General features: G+C 47.8%; 3 protein-coding genes across 4 annotated transcripts; 1 reads left to right on the top strand and 2 right to left on the bottom strand.

Moving 5' to 3' along the window:
- Positions 1-659: 659 nt before the first annotated feature.
- On the bottom strand, positions 660-4,771 carry rnf25 (ring finger protein 25). Its single transcript, XM_061089967.1, has 10 exons — positions 4,737-4,771; positions 4,446-4,517; positions 3,150-3,246; positions 2,939-3,006; positions 2,672-2,741; positions 2,477-2,548; positions 2,168-2,314; positions 2,006-2,095; positions 1,719-1,856; positions 660-1,577 (listed from the first exon to the last, which is right to left on the bottom strand). The coding sequence occupies exons 1-10, from the start codon at positions 4,751-4,753 to the stop codon at positions 894-896; spliced, it is 1,455 nt and encodes a 484-aa protein (XP_060945950.1). The 5' UTR covers positions 4,754-4,771; the 3' UTR covers positions 660-893.
- A 369-nt stretch (positions 4,772-5,140) lies between these two features.
- anapc2 (anaphase promoting complex subunit 2) lies at positions 5,141-10,866 on the top strand. Of its 2 annotated transcripts, none has more exons than XM_061089606.1 (15): positions 5,141-5,245; positions 5,414-5,547; positions 5,902-6,151; positions 6,547-6,868; positions 7,025-7,157; positions 7,248-7,476; positions 7,674-7,793; positions 7,975-8,092; positions 8,176-8,354; positions 8,439-8,580; positions 8,945-9,020; positions 9,197-9,403; positions 9,490-9,622; positions 9,833-10,074; positions 10,162-10,866. In XM_061089606.1, the coding sequence occupies exons 2-15, from the start codon at positions 5,452-5,454 to the stop codon at positions 10,369-10,371; spliced, it is 2,457 nt and encodes an 818-aa protein (XP_060945589.1). In that variant the 5' UTR covers positions 5,141-5,245; positions 5,414-5,451; the 3' UTR covers positions 10,372-10,866. The 2 variants fall into 2 exon arrangements, with proteins under 2 accessions (XP_060945589.1, XP_060945588.1); XM_061089605.1 differs by having other exon boundaries at positions 5,142-5,245; positions 5,346-5,547.
- A 515-nt stretch (positions 10,867-11,381) lies between these two features.
- Positions 11,382-15,643, bottom strand: si:dkey-16l2.16 (ras-related protein Rab-35). The gene is made up of 6 exons (XM_061089607.1): positions 14,902-15,643; positions 14,186-14,236; positions 13,597-13,720; positions 13,365-13,489; positions 13,153-13,277; positions 11,382-12,985 (listed from the first exon to the last, which is right to left on the bottom strand). Exons 1-6 carry the CDS (start codon positions 14,954-14,956, stop codon positions 12,836-12,838), a joined length of 630 nt encoding a protein of 209 aa, XP_060945590.1. The 5' UTR covers positions 14,957-15,643; the 3' UTR covers positions 11,382-12,835.
- Between the last annotated feature and the right edge of the window lie 1,947 nt (positions 15,644-17,590).

Genomic DNA, 17,590 nt, shown 5'->3' with positions numbered 1-17,590 from the left:
GACAAGATGGCGGCGAGGAGACGCCATGCTCCTCCCCATGGGTCCTCCCACAACCATCACAGACTACAGCTCCCATGAGCCTCTGCGGGTTTATTACATAGAGATTTATTAACATGATTCAAGTGAAACACGTGTCATATTATATTATAACATTATAAAGTCCTCCAGATATCACACACTGACACAGGCAGGATTCAGAACGAGTTAGTCACATGACCTCAGACACCAGAAAACCAGTGTGAATCATAATGCGGATTTAAAAACGCCACAGGTTTGATTCCCATGCTCACAAAGCACAGACAGACTTTTTAAATAAACCTAATTCCCACCAGGCTGTTGGTTTCGTCCCATCGACTGCAGACCAGTGTCTTTAGGCCGTGTTATGTTAAGTTAGAGATCCAGTACCTGACACCACAGAGTAATATTACGTTTTATATATAGAAGTACTGTCTAAATTTACTGTCCTAAATGTAGTGAAATTATATAAACTGTGAAAGTGCTTCATCCGGCTCTCGTCTCAGTCTGTGAATTGTTGTGAACATCTTCTACAAATAATCGGCTGTCAACATATTTTCAAATGTCAAAACAACATGAAGAGAAATATATTTCAACTTGAACGGTATCTTAACAATGAGATTAAAGACACAGTGACACTGTCATCCAGAGAAAAATTTAATTTGTGTTTCTCTCAATTCATATTGCATCACAACCAGAGACGACAGCCATGTGACCTCAATGAGCGGGTCAGTGCCAATCAGAGACCAGGGGGAGGGTGGCGTCCTGGAGGAGAGGACACTACAGAGAAACAGGTTTCTGCTGCAGGGCTTTAACTGATGCAAACTCATCGTGGAGGCACATTTACATTTGTTCATCGGCCCTCCTGTCGCCCTTCGTCATAGCACCTCCTCCCTCCCCCGCTCTCTCTCCACCACCCTCTGCTGGAACGCCCTGCCCTGCCCCCTTTGGGGCGCAGCTCCTCTGCTGTGGAGGTCGTTGCCCCCTCCCCTGCTTCTTGGGGTTCGCCCCTCCCAGTGGTATCGACCAGGCCCGGGCCCCCTGCTGTGTGGGACAGATCGGGGGGGACCCCTCCTCCTTCCACGATGACCACGGCCGCCCGCAGAGTCGGCTGCATCTTTTGAGGATTCATTTTCCAAACCGGACTTGCACCCTGGTTGACCGTCCAGAGGACCGAGTGTCTCTTGTTCAGCATAGACGTCCCTGCTCATCTTCGGCTGACACGACTCTGCATCTCCTTGCATGTGAGAGCTGAGACTCCCCTGAGCTGGAGCTTTGATGGCTCCTTCAGTGCAGTCTGAGGACAGAGAGAGTTTGTCCACCTGCTCTGTGACAGGGGCAGCTCGGCCGTGCTGAGGCCTGAACCGGCCTCCTCTCCTTTGGGCCCGAAAGTGGTTGTGACGCCTCTGTCCCTGACCGCTGCCTCTGCAGTGGGACAGTCCAGGATCAAACTGGTTCACTCTGAATCCAGTTTCCTCAGACGACACAGTAGAGGCAGACGGAGCCAGAGAGCCAGGAGAGACATCTGCGTCCAGGTTTCCATTCTCAGCGACAGACGGAGCCTGTTGTAAAATGACATCATGGAGACTCAGTCCAAATAAAGCAGCTTTGTACTGATGTGTCATTTTTCTCTGTTACAGTTCTCGATGCTGGAATCAGGTGTAGGTCAAAAAGACACCATGTTCTTTATGATCCACACTCACCTCATTGATATGGATCAGAAAGCGATTTGATTCCTCCTCCGGGTCGATGATTCCTCCTTTAGATCTCTGCTTCTCCAGAAGCTTCTGCAGTCGGACCCACTTCTTTTGAAAATTTGAACCAATCGCAGCTTCGTCCAGCTGAGTGAACAAAACACATATTCATACTTTAACTGTTGAGGTTGAACGTTCCTCCTGGACTTCAGAAGGTGCCTCATAGTGAGGTCCGTTAGTGAAGCCACACACTGACATGATGAGATTATCTAATGAACGATATGAGTCGGCCTCACCTCAGGCAGCTGTGGCGCAGCAGACGACAGAAGCTGAGCAACATCATACGCCAGAGGTTCTCTGCACACCGGACACACCACAGCCAGCTCCTGTAAGAGGACGTTAAGTAAGTATCCAGGATTTCATTGTTCAGTTATTCATCTGTGAACCTGGTTTCACACCTGATAGTCTGTCCTCTCCCTGGTCTTATCCTCCTCTAACTCCCTCTCTCTCTGGCGGAGCTCCTTCTCAGAGTGGCTGGTGTAGCGACCGAGGCAGTGCGAGTGGAAGTAGTGGTAGCAGCTCGTCTTGGTGAACGTCTCACCCTCCTGAAAACAGCAGCATGAGTGCGTTTGATTACATTCTGTGTCTGTGTCCACTTGGTGAATGGAAGCTCACTCAATATTCCTTTTGTAAAAACGATCATATCTGTATCAAGGTCTATGTTTGACCATTTGATGGGAAATGATGTGGAAACACAAACAACAAACCTTAAATCCATAAAGACAAATGACACAGTTCCCATTAGGAATATTACTCTCAGTCAGGATTTCTTTTGCTTTCTGAAGAAGAGAAAAGACATTGAGAGACTTTAAAAACAAAACAACTGATTAATACTCCACAATAATAATAATTCCACAGATTATCATCCACTGAAATAATAGGAAAAGAGGATATATAGTGACCTCAATGAGCTGATACAACACTGGTGAGCCCAGACTGGACTGAGCCTCCAACTGAAGACACTTCTGGACACTAAGAGAAAAGATGAGATGTTAACAACAACACTGATCTGTCCACAGCAGAATGTATACGTCATGCCCCCCCCCCCCCTCTGCTCTACAGGCTCCGCCCCTCGCCTGGACCCGACAACCTGCTGCTGCTTCACAAACACAAACTCATATCTGAAAACAGCTGCAGAGTCGGATCTGTCTGAAGCTTCAGGTCGTTACCTGCTGAGCTTGTCATCAGAAAGTCCCCGTGGGTTGTGAATGGAGATGACTGGAGAAGACGAAGGATACTAGAAAAAGAAAGAGAGAGGAAGAGATTCAAACCTAATGTTCATCCGCATTACAAATAAAAGTAATGATTAAAACACCTTCTCTTTAATGATGTGATACAGGATTAATATTTAAAACCATGATCAGAGAATGGACAGCCTACCTGCTGATCCAGTGTCAAAGTCAGAGTGAGACGGACAAACTGAGAGACAGAGTCCTCCGCTGTGGACGGGTACAGAACCAGACTCACCTCCCAGCCCCTGAGGACAGCAAACACATCAGCCACAGAAACACTGGAGGTTTCATTCAAGTAAATACATCATACAAAACAACACTCTGACACTTTGTGCCAATAAAATATATATTATAAATATACACATTGTATGAATTGATTTAATGTAGGATATTTATTTTATCTCTTAAATTTTCACAGAAGCTTTTACTTGATTGGTTTTAGCCATTATTATATTTATTGTATCATAATAATAATATTAAAATTAATATTAGTGTTTGTCTGTTTGTCTCACTGTTTGTGTGTCTGTCTCACTGGTTTTGTGTCTGTCTCACTGGTTTTGTTGCTGTCTCACTGTCTGTGTGTCTCTCTCACTGGTTGTGTGTCTGTCTCACTGGTTGTGTGTCTGTCTCACTGGTTGTGTGTCTCTCTCACTGGTTGTGTGTCTCTCTCACTGGTTGTGTGTCTGCCTCACTGCCTGTGTGTCTGTCTCACTGGTTGTGTGTCTGCCTCACTGTCTGTGTGTCTCTCTCACTGGTTGTGTGTCTGTCTCACTGGTTGTGTGTCTGTCTAACTACCTGTGTGTCTCTCTCACTGGTTGTGTGTCTCTCTCACTGGTTGTGTGTCTGCCTCACTGCCTGTGTGTCTGTCTCACTGGTTGTGTGTCTGCCTCACTGGTTGTGTGTCTCTGTCACTGGTTGTGTGTCTCTCTCACTGGTTGTGTGTCTGTCTCACCGGTTGTGTGTCTCTCACTGGTTGTGTGTCTGTCTAACTACCTGTGTGTCTCTCTCACTGGTTGTGTGTCTGTCTAACTACCTGTGTGTCTCTCTCACTGGTTGTGTGTCTCTCTCACTGGTTGTGTGTCTGCCTCACTGCCTGTGTGTCTGTCTCACTGGTTGTGTGTCTGCCTCACTGGTTGTGTGTCTCTGTCACTGGTTGTGTGTCTCTCTCACTGGTTGTGTGTCTGTCTCACCGGTTGTGTGTCTCTCACTGGTTGTGTGTCTGTCTAACTACCTGTGTGTCTGTCTCACTGCCTGTGTGTCTGTCTCACTGGTTGTGTGTCTCTCTCACTGGTTGTGTGTCTCTCTCACTGGTTGTGTGTCTGCCTCACTGCCTGTCTCCCTCACTGCCTGTGTGTCTGTCTCACTGGCTGTGTGTCTGCCTCACTGGTTGTGTGTCTCTGTCACTGGTTGTGTGTCTGCCTCACTGGTTGTGTGTCTGTCTCACCCGTCGTGTCTCCTGTCCACCTGCAGCTCTTCCAGGTAGATCGACTGCAGCACCTCGATCTCAGACGAAACACTGCGGAGAGCAACACGCACGTTAGCACAGGACACATTAAGCTAACGTTAGCATGTTAGCTAGAGGCTGCTGGTTAGCGTCATCAGAGCCTGCGTCACGTGGTCAGAGTTTAACGTGAAACATGGAGCGAATGTGAAACTTTAGAAAACAAAGACGAACGAGTCGCGACACGAAGGAAAGTGTGAGAAGAGAAAAGAGACAGAATGTCAACAAACTCACTCGCACTCCGCTGCCATGATGGTGAGGTTCCTGCAGGAGCCGCTGGGGGAGCTGGTGGTATACAGGAGGCCGGAAGTGTCGTAGGCAACTATTTCTATTACACAAAGCAGTATGACGTTTTTGTTTCTATTCCAATTAATTACAAATACACACAATTTAAGTGAAACTTACCTCAAAAGACCAAAGAGGATAATATGATCAGCAAGAGGCAAAATATTAATCTGATCAAATGTGAATAAAAATGCAACGAATAGAAATTCTTTGTTTTATGAGTCTAAAGTCTGCGAACATAATCTAATACCACGGGGGTGACTGTAGAGGGCGCGTCTGAGCAGAGACGTGCAGGAGAACTCACCTAAAGAAGAAGAAGAAGAAGAAGGAGGAGAAGAAGAAGAAGAAGAAAAAGAAGAAGAAGAAGAAGAAGAAGAAGAAGAAGAAGAAGAAGAAGAAGAAGAAGAAGAAGAAGAAGAAGAAAGCATCATGTGTCGCCACCAGACTCTTTATAAAAAGTTACTTTACTTTATTAACATAACACCAGTGACACGAGCTGCTATTATTAATTATTAATTATTATTTATAGACGTTAATGCAAACAATGCCTCCCTGCAGATGAACGCGAGTGACGTCATAACAACTCGACGCGCACGTTAGCTTAGCTCGTTGTGTTTGTGGATCAGGTGAACAGAGCTGGAGACAGAGAGACAGGGTTGAGCTGATGGAGGACAGCGTGATGGAGTCGGACTCTTCCGGGTCCGGGTCCGAGTCTCCTCACGGGGTCCCGGGCGCGTGGGAGAGAGTCACCGCAGCTCTGGTGAGTTTCTCACCGGAAGCAGATTCCTCCTGATTAAAGTTTCCTCCCGTGTGATGTGAGACTCTACGTGTTTCTCTCTGTTTACATGTGTTTCACGAGGTTCTGTGTGAAGTCAGTTCTCTGTCATCACCTCAGTGAAGCTGGTTCTGTTCATCCTGAAAACCAGGTTCAGCTCGATGAAGCTCAAACATTCAGTTAAATCCACTCAGACTTACAGTTTGGTTATTAATACATAATACATACTGACCTAGCAATATGTAGTAGTTACTAACTACCTCCCTCCTCACTAACCTCCCTGAGGCGGTGCTCTGTGTGTGGTGTCGGGTGAGATCCCTGATCTCTGGTTCTCTTCAGGTGGCCCCTGGCGGCTCGGGGCCGGAGCCGGGCCTCTCGGAATCTCTGGCCCTGCTGGTTGCTCGTGGGCATGGGCGGCTGCTGGGCGAATGGCTGCTGGAGACGCTGCAGATGCGTTTGTCCTCGTCTGTGGTTCCTGAGTTCTGGTCCGGACTCAAGCAGCCAGAGAACGAGCTGGAGGAAAGAGACCGGGCCTGGGTTCTCCTCACCGCCTTCCGGACGCTGCTGGAGCGACTGGAGCCGTTCCTGGGTGAGGAGAGGAAACACGAGAACGTAGAAAGTCACTTAGCAGTGTTCACACCTCCACCACGGCCCAGCGGCCCCTTTACATTCAACCAAGCTGTTCACACACGCACTCACAGACGTCTGGTTGTTTTCACCCTGAACTCACAAATCAGGGAAATGTTGAAAACCTCTTTTTACTCAATGTTAAATAAAGTGAGAACAAGTTCCTGAACCCGAAACATGTAACAAGCTCTTCTCTGACTCAAACCACATCCGTCCACCGAGCTACTGGAAATCAGAAATTTAGTTTTTGTGTGATCTTGTTTACAAATAAACAAACAGACTGGGTGAAAACGCAGCCCCCCCTGGTGGAGGTAAATATCACAGCAGCATTCAAACCGCCCCTCTTCTTCCTCTCAGGTGGTCTGGAGCGGCTGGGGCTGTGGCAGGAGGAGGGTCTTGGGGGTCTCTATGGCCCGGAGCCCAGGGGCCTCCAGGACCGGGCCTTCACCATCATCAGGGCCCTGCTCCTCTTCGCCCCGTCCCCCGTGCTCCAGGAGCGAGTGCTGGAGTTTTACAGCCGGACGTTCTCAGTCTACATGAACCAGGAGGGGGTGGGGGAGGAAGGGGCCGAGGCTCCTGAGGTCCCAGAGGGGGGGGTCTGCCGGGGCTGTGGGGTCCCATCACAGCAGTGCTGGTGTCAGGAGGCTCTGGATCAACTGAAGGAGCTCAGCCACATTCTGTGAGTCCTCACTTTGTCTCATATTCGTCCAAGAATCATGTTTCGACTTTTGTGTCTCATAGAACCAGGAGGAGTGAAATCAACCACTGGTACATGTATGTGTGTTTTAAGCATGTGAATAAACATACATGACATGTTGCACACGTGTGGTTTCAGCTCCAAACTGCAGCTGCTGGAGTGGGTCAGCTCCGAGGCCGTCACCTCCATCCTCCACAAGCTCATCGAGCAGCGCATGGAGCAGCACTGCCGCGGAGAGTACGAGTGCTCCTTCCTGCTCGAGTTCCAGGAGGTAAAACCCCAGCGTTCACATTAACCAGCTCCTCCTCAGCTCCTCAGCTCCTGGTTTCACTCTGCATTTGTTCATTTGTGGTGTGAGCAGTGGCTGGAGCTGGTGCTGGGCTGGCTGAGCAAAGTGTTCGCAAGCAAGGCAGACGCCGACGGTACGACTCCCAGCATCCCCAGTGCTCCCAGTGCTCCCAGTGCTTCCAGTGCCACGGCCGGGCAGCCAGGCAGCTCCATCCTGAAGCAGTGGAGATGCCACATGCACCAGTTCTTCTGCAGGATCTACGTCAACATGAGGATCGAGGAGCTCTTCAGCATCATCAGAGGTCAAAGCTTTACGACTCAGTTCACGTTTTTAAACTTCAGTTATTCCATTTGTGTGAGTTAAAAATAAGTGAAATCATCTGCAGTCAAGAGAAGAAATGTATCTGTTGAGTTTTTAACATTTATAAACTACTTGTAATTACTCATATTTGCAGCTTCGAGGTTTCTCATGTTTATTTTCCCGTTTACTGTCTCACAGATTTCCCAGAATCCAAAGCTGCCATCGAGGACTTGAAGTTTTGTCTGGAAAGGACAAACCAGAGACAGCAGCTGCTCACCTCTTTAAAATCGGCTTTTGAGAGTCGTTTGCTGCACCCAGGTCAGTTTCTGCTTCGACACCAGTTCAATGAACAAGATGCTTCTGTTTTTGTACTTCTCATGAAATCTCTCTGGGTTTTGAAGGTATGGAGTTTTCACAGAGACCAGAAGCAGAAGCTGTTTCAAAATCCTTTGAATATAAAGTTTATTTTGAGTTTTTGTCTTTGTCCCACCGTCCTCAGGCGTCCACACATCTGACATCCTCACAGTTTACATCTCAGCCATCAAGGCGCTCAGGGAGCTGGACCCGTCCATGGTCATCCTGCAGGTTGCCTGCCAACCAATCCGCAAATACCTCAGGTGAGTCTCTTCATACTGTTTACATACATGCATCATATGTTTGAGAGTTTCTACACGTGGTTAAAGCTCCTGGTGCTTTTCAGGACTCGGGAGGACACGGTGAGGCAGATCGTAGCCGGACTCACCGGTGACGCAGAGGGCTGCACTGACCTGGCGTCGGAGCTGTCCCGAGGAGACCCGGTGACTCTGGAGATGCAGGACAGTGACGAGGAAGGAAACGACCCCGAGGATTGGACTCCGGACCCCACGGATGCTGTGCCAGGTCAGTGAACGCATAATCTCTGTAACTCCTCGACTCCTCCGGGTGTCGTTGAATGACCTTGAACTTTTTCCGGACCTTTTGCAGATAAAATGGGTTCAAAGCGTCGCTCGTCGGACATCATCAGCCTGTTGGTCAGTATCTACGGCAGCAAGGACATCTTCATAGACGAGTACAGAGCCGTGCTGGCCGACCGGCTGCTGCACCAGGTCAACTACAACACTGCCAGGTGTGATCACACATGTCCTCTCCTCTGACCTTCTTACACCATCACACACACTTCAGTGACAGACGGATGTTGGCCTGGAGTCAATTTACACATGTGAATCAATAATGTTTGGAGTTGTTGTGCTATGTTGCTGAGACGCTGAGGTTCATGTTGAACATGCAGCCTTTAACAAGCCTGTAAGATGAGATGATCCTTTAGAGTCCCACAGTGAGGAAGCAGCAACATCACAGGGGCAAGAAGAAGATCGACGTCACTGACTCTTCATTACGATCAGACGTGGACTGTGAACGACGATGGACCACTCGTCAGATGATGTCATTTCTGGATCATACATGATGTTGTGTCGTGTGTTTTGTGTTTTCAGGGAGATTCGTAACGTGGAGCTGCTGAAGCTCCGGTTCGGAGAGTCTCACATGCATTACTGTGAGGTCATGTTGAAGGTAAAGACTTGAACGGTCTCATCATTTCACTTTCAAAAGAAAATGAATAAGTAATTCCTCAGCGTGGTCAATGACAGAGAAGATTTCATTTGCTGATGATGTATTTTTAAATGTAAGGATTGTGTTTTTGATCAGTTTAAAGGAAAGTGGGTACACATTCCTCTCGTCTGTTCCAGGACATGGCCGACTCTCGCAGGATCAACAGTAACATCCGGGAGGAGGAGTCGAGGCTCGGCGAGGAGGAGGAGCAGCCGCCGCTGTCCCTGTCGTCCATCATCCTGTCCTCCGAGTTCTGGCCGCCGCTGAAGGAGGAGAAGCTGGAGCTGCCGCCGGTGGTCTGCAAGGCCATGGAGGCCTACACCCACCGCTACGAAAAGCTCAAGGTGGAGTTCCTGCTGCTTCCTGGCCAGTCGCTGGTTGTTCTGTTTGAAAAGCGCTGGCTTTAATATCACTGAACACTTTGTTTCAGGCTATGAGGACGCTGAGCTGGAAGCCTCATCTGGGCTCGGTCACTCTGGACGTGGAGCTGGAGGATCGAACCCTCACCAACCTCAGCGTGACTCCCATCCATGCAGCCATCATCCTGCACTTCCAGGAGAAGAGTACGAACTCTCACCTCTAAACAGATTTCAATTAGTGTTGTTCTCCAGACTCAGTTCTTGTGAAGTGACAGAAGGAGGTGAACTCCTTTACATTACTTTTAAACATCAAACTGAGGAAACGTGGTCGTCAGTCACGACTCCGTGTGGACCTGCTCTCAGCCGAGCTCCTGAAACCTGAATCCTGACAGTCATATGTGTGTTGTCCCTCAGGCTCGTGGACGCTGGAGGAGCTGAGCGTGAAGCTGGGCGCCCCGAGGGAGCTGGTGCACAGGAAGATCGCCCTGTGGCAGCAGCATGGCGTGCTGAGGGAGGAGGCGGCCGGGCGCTACTACGTCGTGGAGACGGGCTCGTCCAAAGAGAAGATGGAGCGAGGAGTGATGCTGATCGACAGCGACGAGGAGAGAGACTCCAACACCACGACCCAGTCCGAGCAGAGGGAGGAGAAGCTGCAGGTACACGCACGCACTCACACACACACACACACACAGTTAACAGGATGATAACCTTTAACCTCTCCCTCTCTCTCTCTCTCCCTCCAGCTGTTCTGGGCGTACATCCAGGCCATGCTGACCAACCTGGACAGTATGACACTGGAGCGGATCCACTCCATGCTCCGGATGTTCGTCGCCACGGGACCCGTCGTTACGGAGATGGACGTGAACGAGCTGGAGGCCTTCCTGCAGAGGAAGGTCCGCGAGCATCAGCTGATGTGCTCTGGCGGCGTTTACAGACTCCCCAAATCCAACTGAGTGGGGAGGAGCCACCGGCGAGTGTGACGCTGCGTTCACGCGTCGTCAGAAACGTCTGGAATCCACAGATCTGTTCCCCTAAAGTTACTGTTTGTTCCGCAGACCGGTTCTGAGCCTCAGTCTGAGAGAAGCTGAGACATTTTAACATTCCAGAGAGTTTCCTTCAGCTCAAACTGGATTTCCATGTGATGTGAAGGCTCTTCCTCTGAAAGGTTTGGTTTTCACAATAAAAGCACTTCCACTCTCCTCAGCGTCCAGATGTTGATGCTGCAGCTGGAGATGACGTGATTTGAACATTCTTGTGATTTAAATGTAAAATCTCTGTCATGTTTCCTGTGGGTTTGAATGTTTTTGTCCAGCTGTAGATTATTACACTTTCTGCAGATGTTCTCTGACCTGGATGAGTTTCTCTTAACAGTGAATGTAGTAAAGTACATTTATACTCAAATTAGAAAAAACTGTAAATGAGAATAAATATGAGGAACTTTTCTTTAATGCTGCTTTGTTTAACATTTTATAGAGAAAGGTACCAGACAACTGGAATACTTTTAGATTTCAGACGGATCAGAAACAATCAAGCAACACATAAGATCCTCTAGTTGAGAAATGGAGTTTCTTCAGTGAGATGTTTGTGCTTTACAGTTAAGGATCTATATCCAACATTTTTTATTCCTTCTGAGCACAAGTCAAAGCTGAACATCAACAGGTCTGAGAGAAAATACTTTAGGAGCTTGAACAAGCTCAGGGTTTTATGTTTAAAAGATCGACAGTTCAGCTTCACTCTTCAGCTGGTTGTGACAGTTTGTGACGCTCAGGGAGAGAAGGAGGAAACTTTCTCCTGTTCACACTAAACATCAGACTGATGCTTTACAGTTTAAGTGGTGATTTAACTAATGTTTTAAATCATTAGGACGATTTCCTGCTCAAAGGAGCTGAAGTTAAACTCAAACTGTAAGACGCACCGCAGCCTTTCACCTTAACATGAATTATCTTTGCATCTGAACACAAACTCTGGATTTATTGCTTTATTTGGATTTGGACACATTTGCTCGGCGACAGATTTACATTAAAAACAACAAACAACTGGAACATTTTGTCGTGTAGTCGGAGTTTACTGGCGTTAACTGAAACAAGGCAAACGTACATTGAGACTGAACACAACTGTTAGTGTGTCACGTTTACAATTTAGTAACGACTAAAACCAGTTCCCTTTCAGTGGTAAAACACTGGTTAGAACAAAAAGGCAAAACTCAGTGGTTCACTAGAGCAACGTTAAGGGACCGTAACAGTGTTTATTAGTTAGTTTATATCTCAGTTCTATTTAAAAGCAGATTGTAGTGTTTTTTTTATTTAAGTGGCTTTCAGAGTTTTTCTGTTTCACTCTGGACGAGAGGAAATTAAGTCACCCGGCCTCCTCCGTGTTAGTAGACATGTACGTTCACGTCTTCATGTTCCTGCTCAGTCTGGTTTGAATCAGTTATTTGTGGAGCTGACTCCCGACTGGTTTCACAACAGAAAGATCATCACTCTGATGCTTTGAGTCAGATTTCATGTCCAAGATAAAACTCAAAGCTCAGAGTAATTTTCCAACAAATACTTTATAAATTCATGCAGATTCTGTTTTTCCTTTCTCCAATATTTAAATAGACTCCAGGTCGGAACCGTCCAACATATCAAACACGTTAAAGACTGGAAGTTTGGAATCTGTAAACAGCTCTTTTCATTTTATACACTGAAAAATAAATGATTAATCAAAAAACCAATCACCACATTAATGCAAAGTAATAATTAACTTTAAGTGCAGATGTATGAGCTCCTCCGTCCTCGTATCAACTTGAAACTCTGAAACACTACAACCTGCTTCGATCTAAATAACATCAGAATGATCCGTTCAGTGCTGTCACCTCCCGACTGCTGCAGGAAGTCAGTGAGGACAGATCAAGGCTCCGCCCACACGGGAACGTTTTAGTTTTAAACTGAAAACACAAACATGTCACATGACTGTTCACATACACTGGTCATGTGATGTATTCAGGAAGTAGATTGCCTCTACAGTTGGTTGGTAACAGAAGTGATGCTGAAGAGTCAGAGCTGGGATTTCCTTTCTCTGAGCGACGAGTCGAGTCATGTGACTGATGAGAACCAATCGTCCAAAAGTCTCAGTTTCTGTTCAGACTCAAACACGGACCCAGAGTTTTCAAACTGACACGAGATCAGCAGCTCCACAACTGCAGGCGTAACCGTGGCTCTAGTGATGCATTTTAAAACTAAACGGTAACGTGTGGACTTGGCCTGAATCCCTCAGCGACTGTAACCACAGCAGTCGAGCAGTGTGACCCGACTGTTGTGTTGAAACTTGGCGAAGAAGGAGCGAACCACAGTTTCTCACATTCATATCTGCAGATGAAACACTCGTCTCCTAAGGCACCGTCTTCTTCTCTAAGCTTTGGCGTCCGTCTGCATCTCAGCAGCATTTCTTGCCTCTCTTCCGGCGGTCCTTGTCCCTCTGGGCGTTGATGTTGACCGTGCCCTTCTCCCGCTCGCGCTCCCGCTCGGCCCGGTTCTGACTCTGCTTCTTGGCTCGGAGAACCATGTGGGTGAAGGCCATGAACATCTGAGCAGGGAGCAAACACAAAAATCTTGAAAAATAGGAAACACACGAGTATATATCAACAATCCTCTGGTTGTAGCTTATGAAATTAAATTCAAATAAATTGAATCATAACTAAATCTATTGTAATATTGTGATATGAATGAAGCCACAGGACGGGTTGTAGTTACCTCCTCTACGTTTATGTTTTCTTTGGCACTCGTCTCAAAGACCCGAACACCCACCGACTCCCCGAAACGCATTGCATCCTGGGTATCCACCTGCCGCCGGGCGGGGTCGTCGCTCTTGTTCCCCACTGAGAAGAGAGCAGCAACATGAGTTTTGTAATAAAAACATTAGAATGGATGAAGCCTCTTCAGATGTTTCCTTGACTTAAACTCACCCAGGATCTTGCACACGTTGTCACAGTTCTGAGAGATCTCGTTCAACCATCTCTTCACGTTTACAAATGACTCTGGATTTGTCACATCGTAAACAATAATAACACCATGGGTGTTTCTGTAGTATCTGCAGAGAGGAGGAGGAAACTGAGTGAACCGACGGACACAGACTCAAACTACAGTGAAGGAAAAACCCCTGAAGATAAAAACCAGATCTGGTCTGGAGAAGATTACGTTGACGTGATGGTTCGGAATCGCTCCTGACCGGCTGTGTCCCAGATCTGCAGCTTGACCCGCTCTCCCTCAATGTCCACGGTTCGGATCTTGAAGTCCACGCCGATGGTGGTGATGTAGCTGCCTGCAGGAGACAAGCGGAGAAACACTGAACACTGTGTCACACACACACAAACACACACACACAGGATGGACTCATATCCTCATTTTAACCCTAAAAGCTTGTGAAGCTGCATTAAAGGGAAATAAAATGTCTTCTGCAGAGTCTGTTAATAAAGATAGATGACATTCCTCCACTTCCTCCCACTACAAGAAAGAAGCCATTTTGCAAGAATGACGTCAGGAGTCAGAGTCTGAGGAGAACAGGACCCCCCCCCCCAGCTGTCAATCATCACGTCTCAGCCTGTTTCTACATCATTAAATAACTGATCAAACCAAACTGATCAGAAACACTTGAACAAACGTCAGTGAGATAAGAACGACCTGAAATGACAGAAACATCTTTGACGAACATGTATTTATCTTGCTGTGGACGGACCTGAGGAACAAAGCAGTGATGCAGAGTATTTGTTAGAAGGTGGAAACTCACCGGAGAAGGAGTTGTCTGCGAAGCGGAGCAGGAGGCTGCTCTTCCCCACATCTGAGACAGAAACACAGCAGCAGTTAACTCAGGCTGAGGAAACGTGACCAACCAGGAGCAGAAGGAACGAGTCACGTCTCGGGACAACGGCTTCATTCCAGTAACAACACTCAGAAAAACAGAATACTCAAATACAAGGACAGACTGAACTCACACTGGAAATGTGAGAGAATGAAATGTCTGATGCAAAGAGGCTGAAATCACGTCCATGAATAATCTGCTGCGATCTGAGAACCAGTAGTAACTTGTTAGAACGAGACTCGATGAACCAGAATGAAGCAGCAGCAGAAAATCCAACTGGAATAACTGAAGAAGAGAAACTGCTCCTGCTGTTTACACCGAAAACAAGTTGATCAATGAACTGTTCCTCATTATGTGAATGTTTGGGTTTTATATATATCACAGCTAAACGCAGCCCTGGGTTTGTTAGGGGGCGTGTCTTACTACTGACGAGGTGTTTCTATCCGTTACCACAAAGCTTCAAACTCTGAAAACTATCAGAACGAACCGAGGAAAGAAAAAGTGAAAACATGACTTCAAATGATTTAACAGCTGATAAAAGACAAAGACACATCTTTGGATCAGTTATGTTTTCATGAGTTGATGTCATTTGTTTCTTCACAGCACATTGACAACACTTTATTAAAGAGTTAAAAAGCACTAACTGGAGTCTCCGATGATGAGCAGCTTGAAGAGATGGTTGTAATCTTTTCCCGCCATCTCGAGGCCGCGATCTGAATTTCCACGTAAAATCAGTTTGATAGGAGGAGGCGATGCTGCCGCGCTCGCCGCTGTCGCTCCTTGGCTCCGCCTCCCGACGCTACGAGCTCAGAGCAGCACAGGACTCATCAGCATCGTTCCCACGGCGCCAACACCAGAACATTTCCAGTTGAATCTCTGCAGCTTGAGAGTTTATCCTTTGAGTTTCAGTGTGAACGTTAAGAGTGAAACCGCAGCAGCCGGCCGGACATGGAACGCTTCTTATGACCTCTGCATTCGTGATTCATGCTCAATGGTGAAGAGCGGCGGCGGCGGCGGGGGGGGGCTCCACCTTAGTTCCAGTTCCACCCGATGAAACTCCTCTGGGGGGGGATTTCCAGCTCCTGGCGAATCATCGATTTTGAAATCCACAGTTCTGTCAGCGGCTCCCTGCTTCTTCCTCCTTTCGACTCCCTCAGCGAACACGGTGTCTTCACAGACGTCTCTGCGGCGAGTCGTCCATCTGAGGCGCCGGGCGGGGGGGGATGTGGCGTTCTGTGGTCGAGCTCTGACAGTTAAACGTTCCAGCGACTTGACAACCGATCGTCAACCAAGTTATCGCCCCGAGCATCTGTACGGCTCCATCCCTCGTTTAACAGAAGTGAGAAAGGAGGATGTTCCTCTTTTCGCCGGCGGTCACGTCTGCTGAGGTCCCCACCCCCCCGCCCCCCCGGGTCCGGCCCCTGATTTCACTTCAGCTCCTCTGGTGCTTCGGTCAAACGTGTCATCACAGGAAGAGGGCGTCACTGCTTCAGTCCAGGTTGTGAAGGCACTAAACAAAGAAAGGAGGGAGAGGTGATATGAACTTAGATCAGTGTGTGTGTGTCCCCCCCCACCCACCCCCCACCCCCCCTGCTCCTTAAACAACGGCTGAGTCACTGAATAGAACTTCCTCATCCTGCTTCATCCACCCCCGTCCTAGAACTCCGCTGGGCTAGCAGGGAAGCAACCACACAAGCTAGGTAGCTAGGTCAGGCCAGGGGGGGGGGGGGGGGGGGTCGGCTCGCTGAGCTAACGCAGCTAAAGTTTCCATAAAAACAGGAAAAGCTGCTTTCAAGCAACCGGACAGGATCCTGATCATCTGAGCCGACGAAGGAGCAGAAACAAACTGCACAAGATGAAACATTAGATTTAACACATTATCCAGAACTTTCACAGGTTTGATCATGAATCATGAATCATCCTTCAGATCAGCTGGAGTCACTCAAACTGTTTTCACTGCTCTGACAGGACGTCGTGTTTTCATCTGCACTGGAGGAAATGTTAGATTGAAGGATTACACAGAACCGACTGAGCAGGTTCACACTGGAGGAGGAGTCTTCGGGTGTTGCTGCAGATTCAGGAATAATCTTCCACTTTCTTGTTATAGAACGTTTTTCAAAATGTTCACCAAACAGTTAGATAGCTAGTGATGAAAGGATCTGAGTTTGGTTCAGATCCAGAGAGTTTGTTTAATGAGGTTTTATAAGGAGACTGTTGTTATGAACTCTACTGAACGAGGATTATAAATCAACTCATAGTGAGAGTAACTTTTTAAAACTGTGTGTAACGTTATTAAAGCTGTTGGTGAACACTTTGTTTTTAAAGTGTCAAAAAGTCCAGTTTCACTTCATCTTTGTTGAAACTTTTTCACATTTAGATTTGATTCAGAAGCTGATGAGTCAACAAAGAGTTTAGATTTAGAAACATCAGAAGATCTGCTTCTCTCCTCAGAACCAGCCGTGAATCATTCTCCACTTTGAGTTTCTGTTTAGAGAAAATACTGAGACCTGCTAGTTATACTGTATATACCTAGTATATAACTAGTTCTACAGTATATAACTGTTAAACTGTACATAACTGTTTAACTGAAGCTCACATGTGAACGACCTTTAGAGAATCGAACCCAGAGTATTTTCCAGATGAAGCATGGAGCTGGTGACAGTCACTCACCTTCTCCATCGAGCTCCAGGCTGCGGCCAGACTTCATTCGGAATTCTCTGACTTTCAGGGAATTCAGGACTAATGCGGTTTCGGTTTCGCCCTGGTTGCTAGTGATGACATGTGATCAACGAGGGAGGAGCCTTCTTCAGTTCGGCTTCAGTTAAACAACATGTGAAGCAGCATGTTGGACGACATGTGAACTAACTCCCGTGTTCAGACGGGAAAGCGGAGCGAGCTCCAGCGGGTGTGAGAGCTGCAGCTCCGGGTCTGAAACGTGACAAACACGAGCCAAAAACACACTTCACCTCACGTTGAGTCTAAACTGTTTGAGCCGAACACACAACGGACACACGACGACTCACACACAGGACTGTTTGTGTGTTGGGACCGTGAACCGAGGCTGATCATCGGGGAAACGGGAGAAGGTCCCGGGTTTCTGAGGGAGTCTGGCCGGCGGAGCCTGGGGCCTGGTCCCCGCACGTCAGACAAACTTCCCCCGGAGAAAGTTGAGCCCTCCCCGGCCTGAGCGTGAACACTCACCGCGGTCTGTCCGGCTGAGGGCCGCTGGGTGTGGGCTCCGGTGGGAGAGAGTCCTGGTCCTGATCCTGGTCCTGGTCTGTCCCTGGTCCTCCTCGGGTCCTGGTCCGAACCGACTCTGACTCGGGTCCTGAA

The sequence above is a fragment of the Limanda limanda genome, chromosome 17 (assembly GCF_963576545.1).
Source record: "Limanda limanda chromosome 17, fLimLim1.1, whole genome shotgun sequence".
In the NCBI taxonomy this organism is placed as follows: Eukaryota; Metazoa; Chordata; class Actinopteri; order Pleuronectiformes; family Pleuronectidae; genus Limanda; species Limanda limanda.
This window is presented reverse-complemented; position numbering and strand designations above follow the sequence as displayed.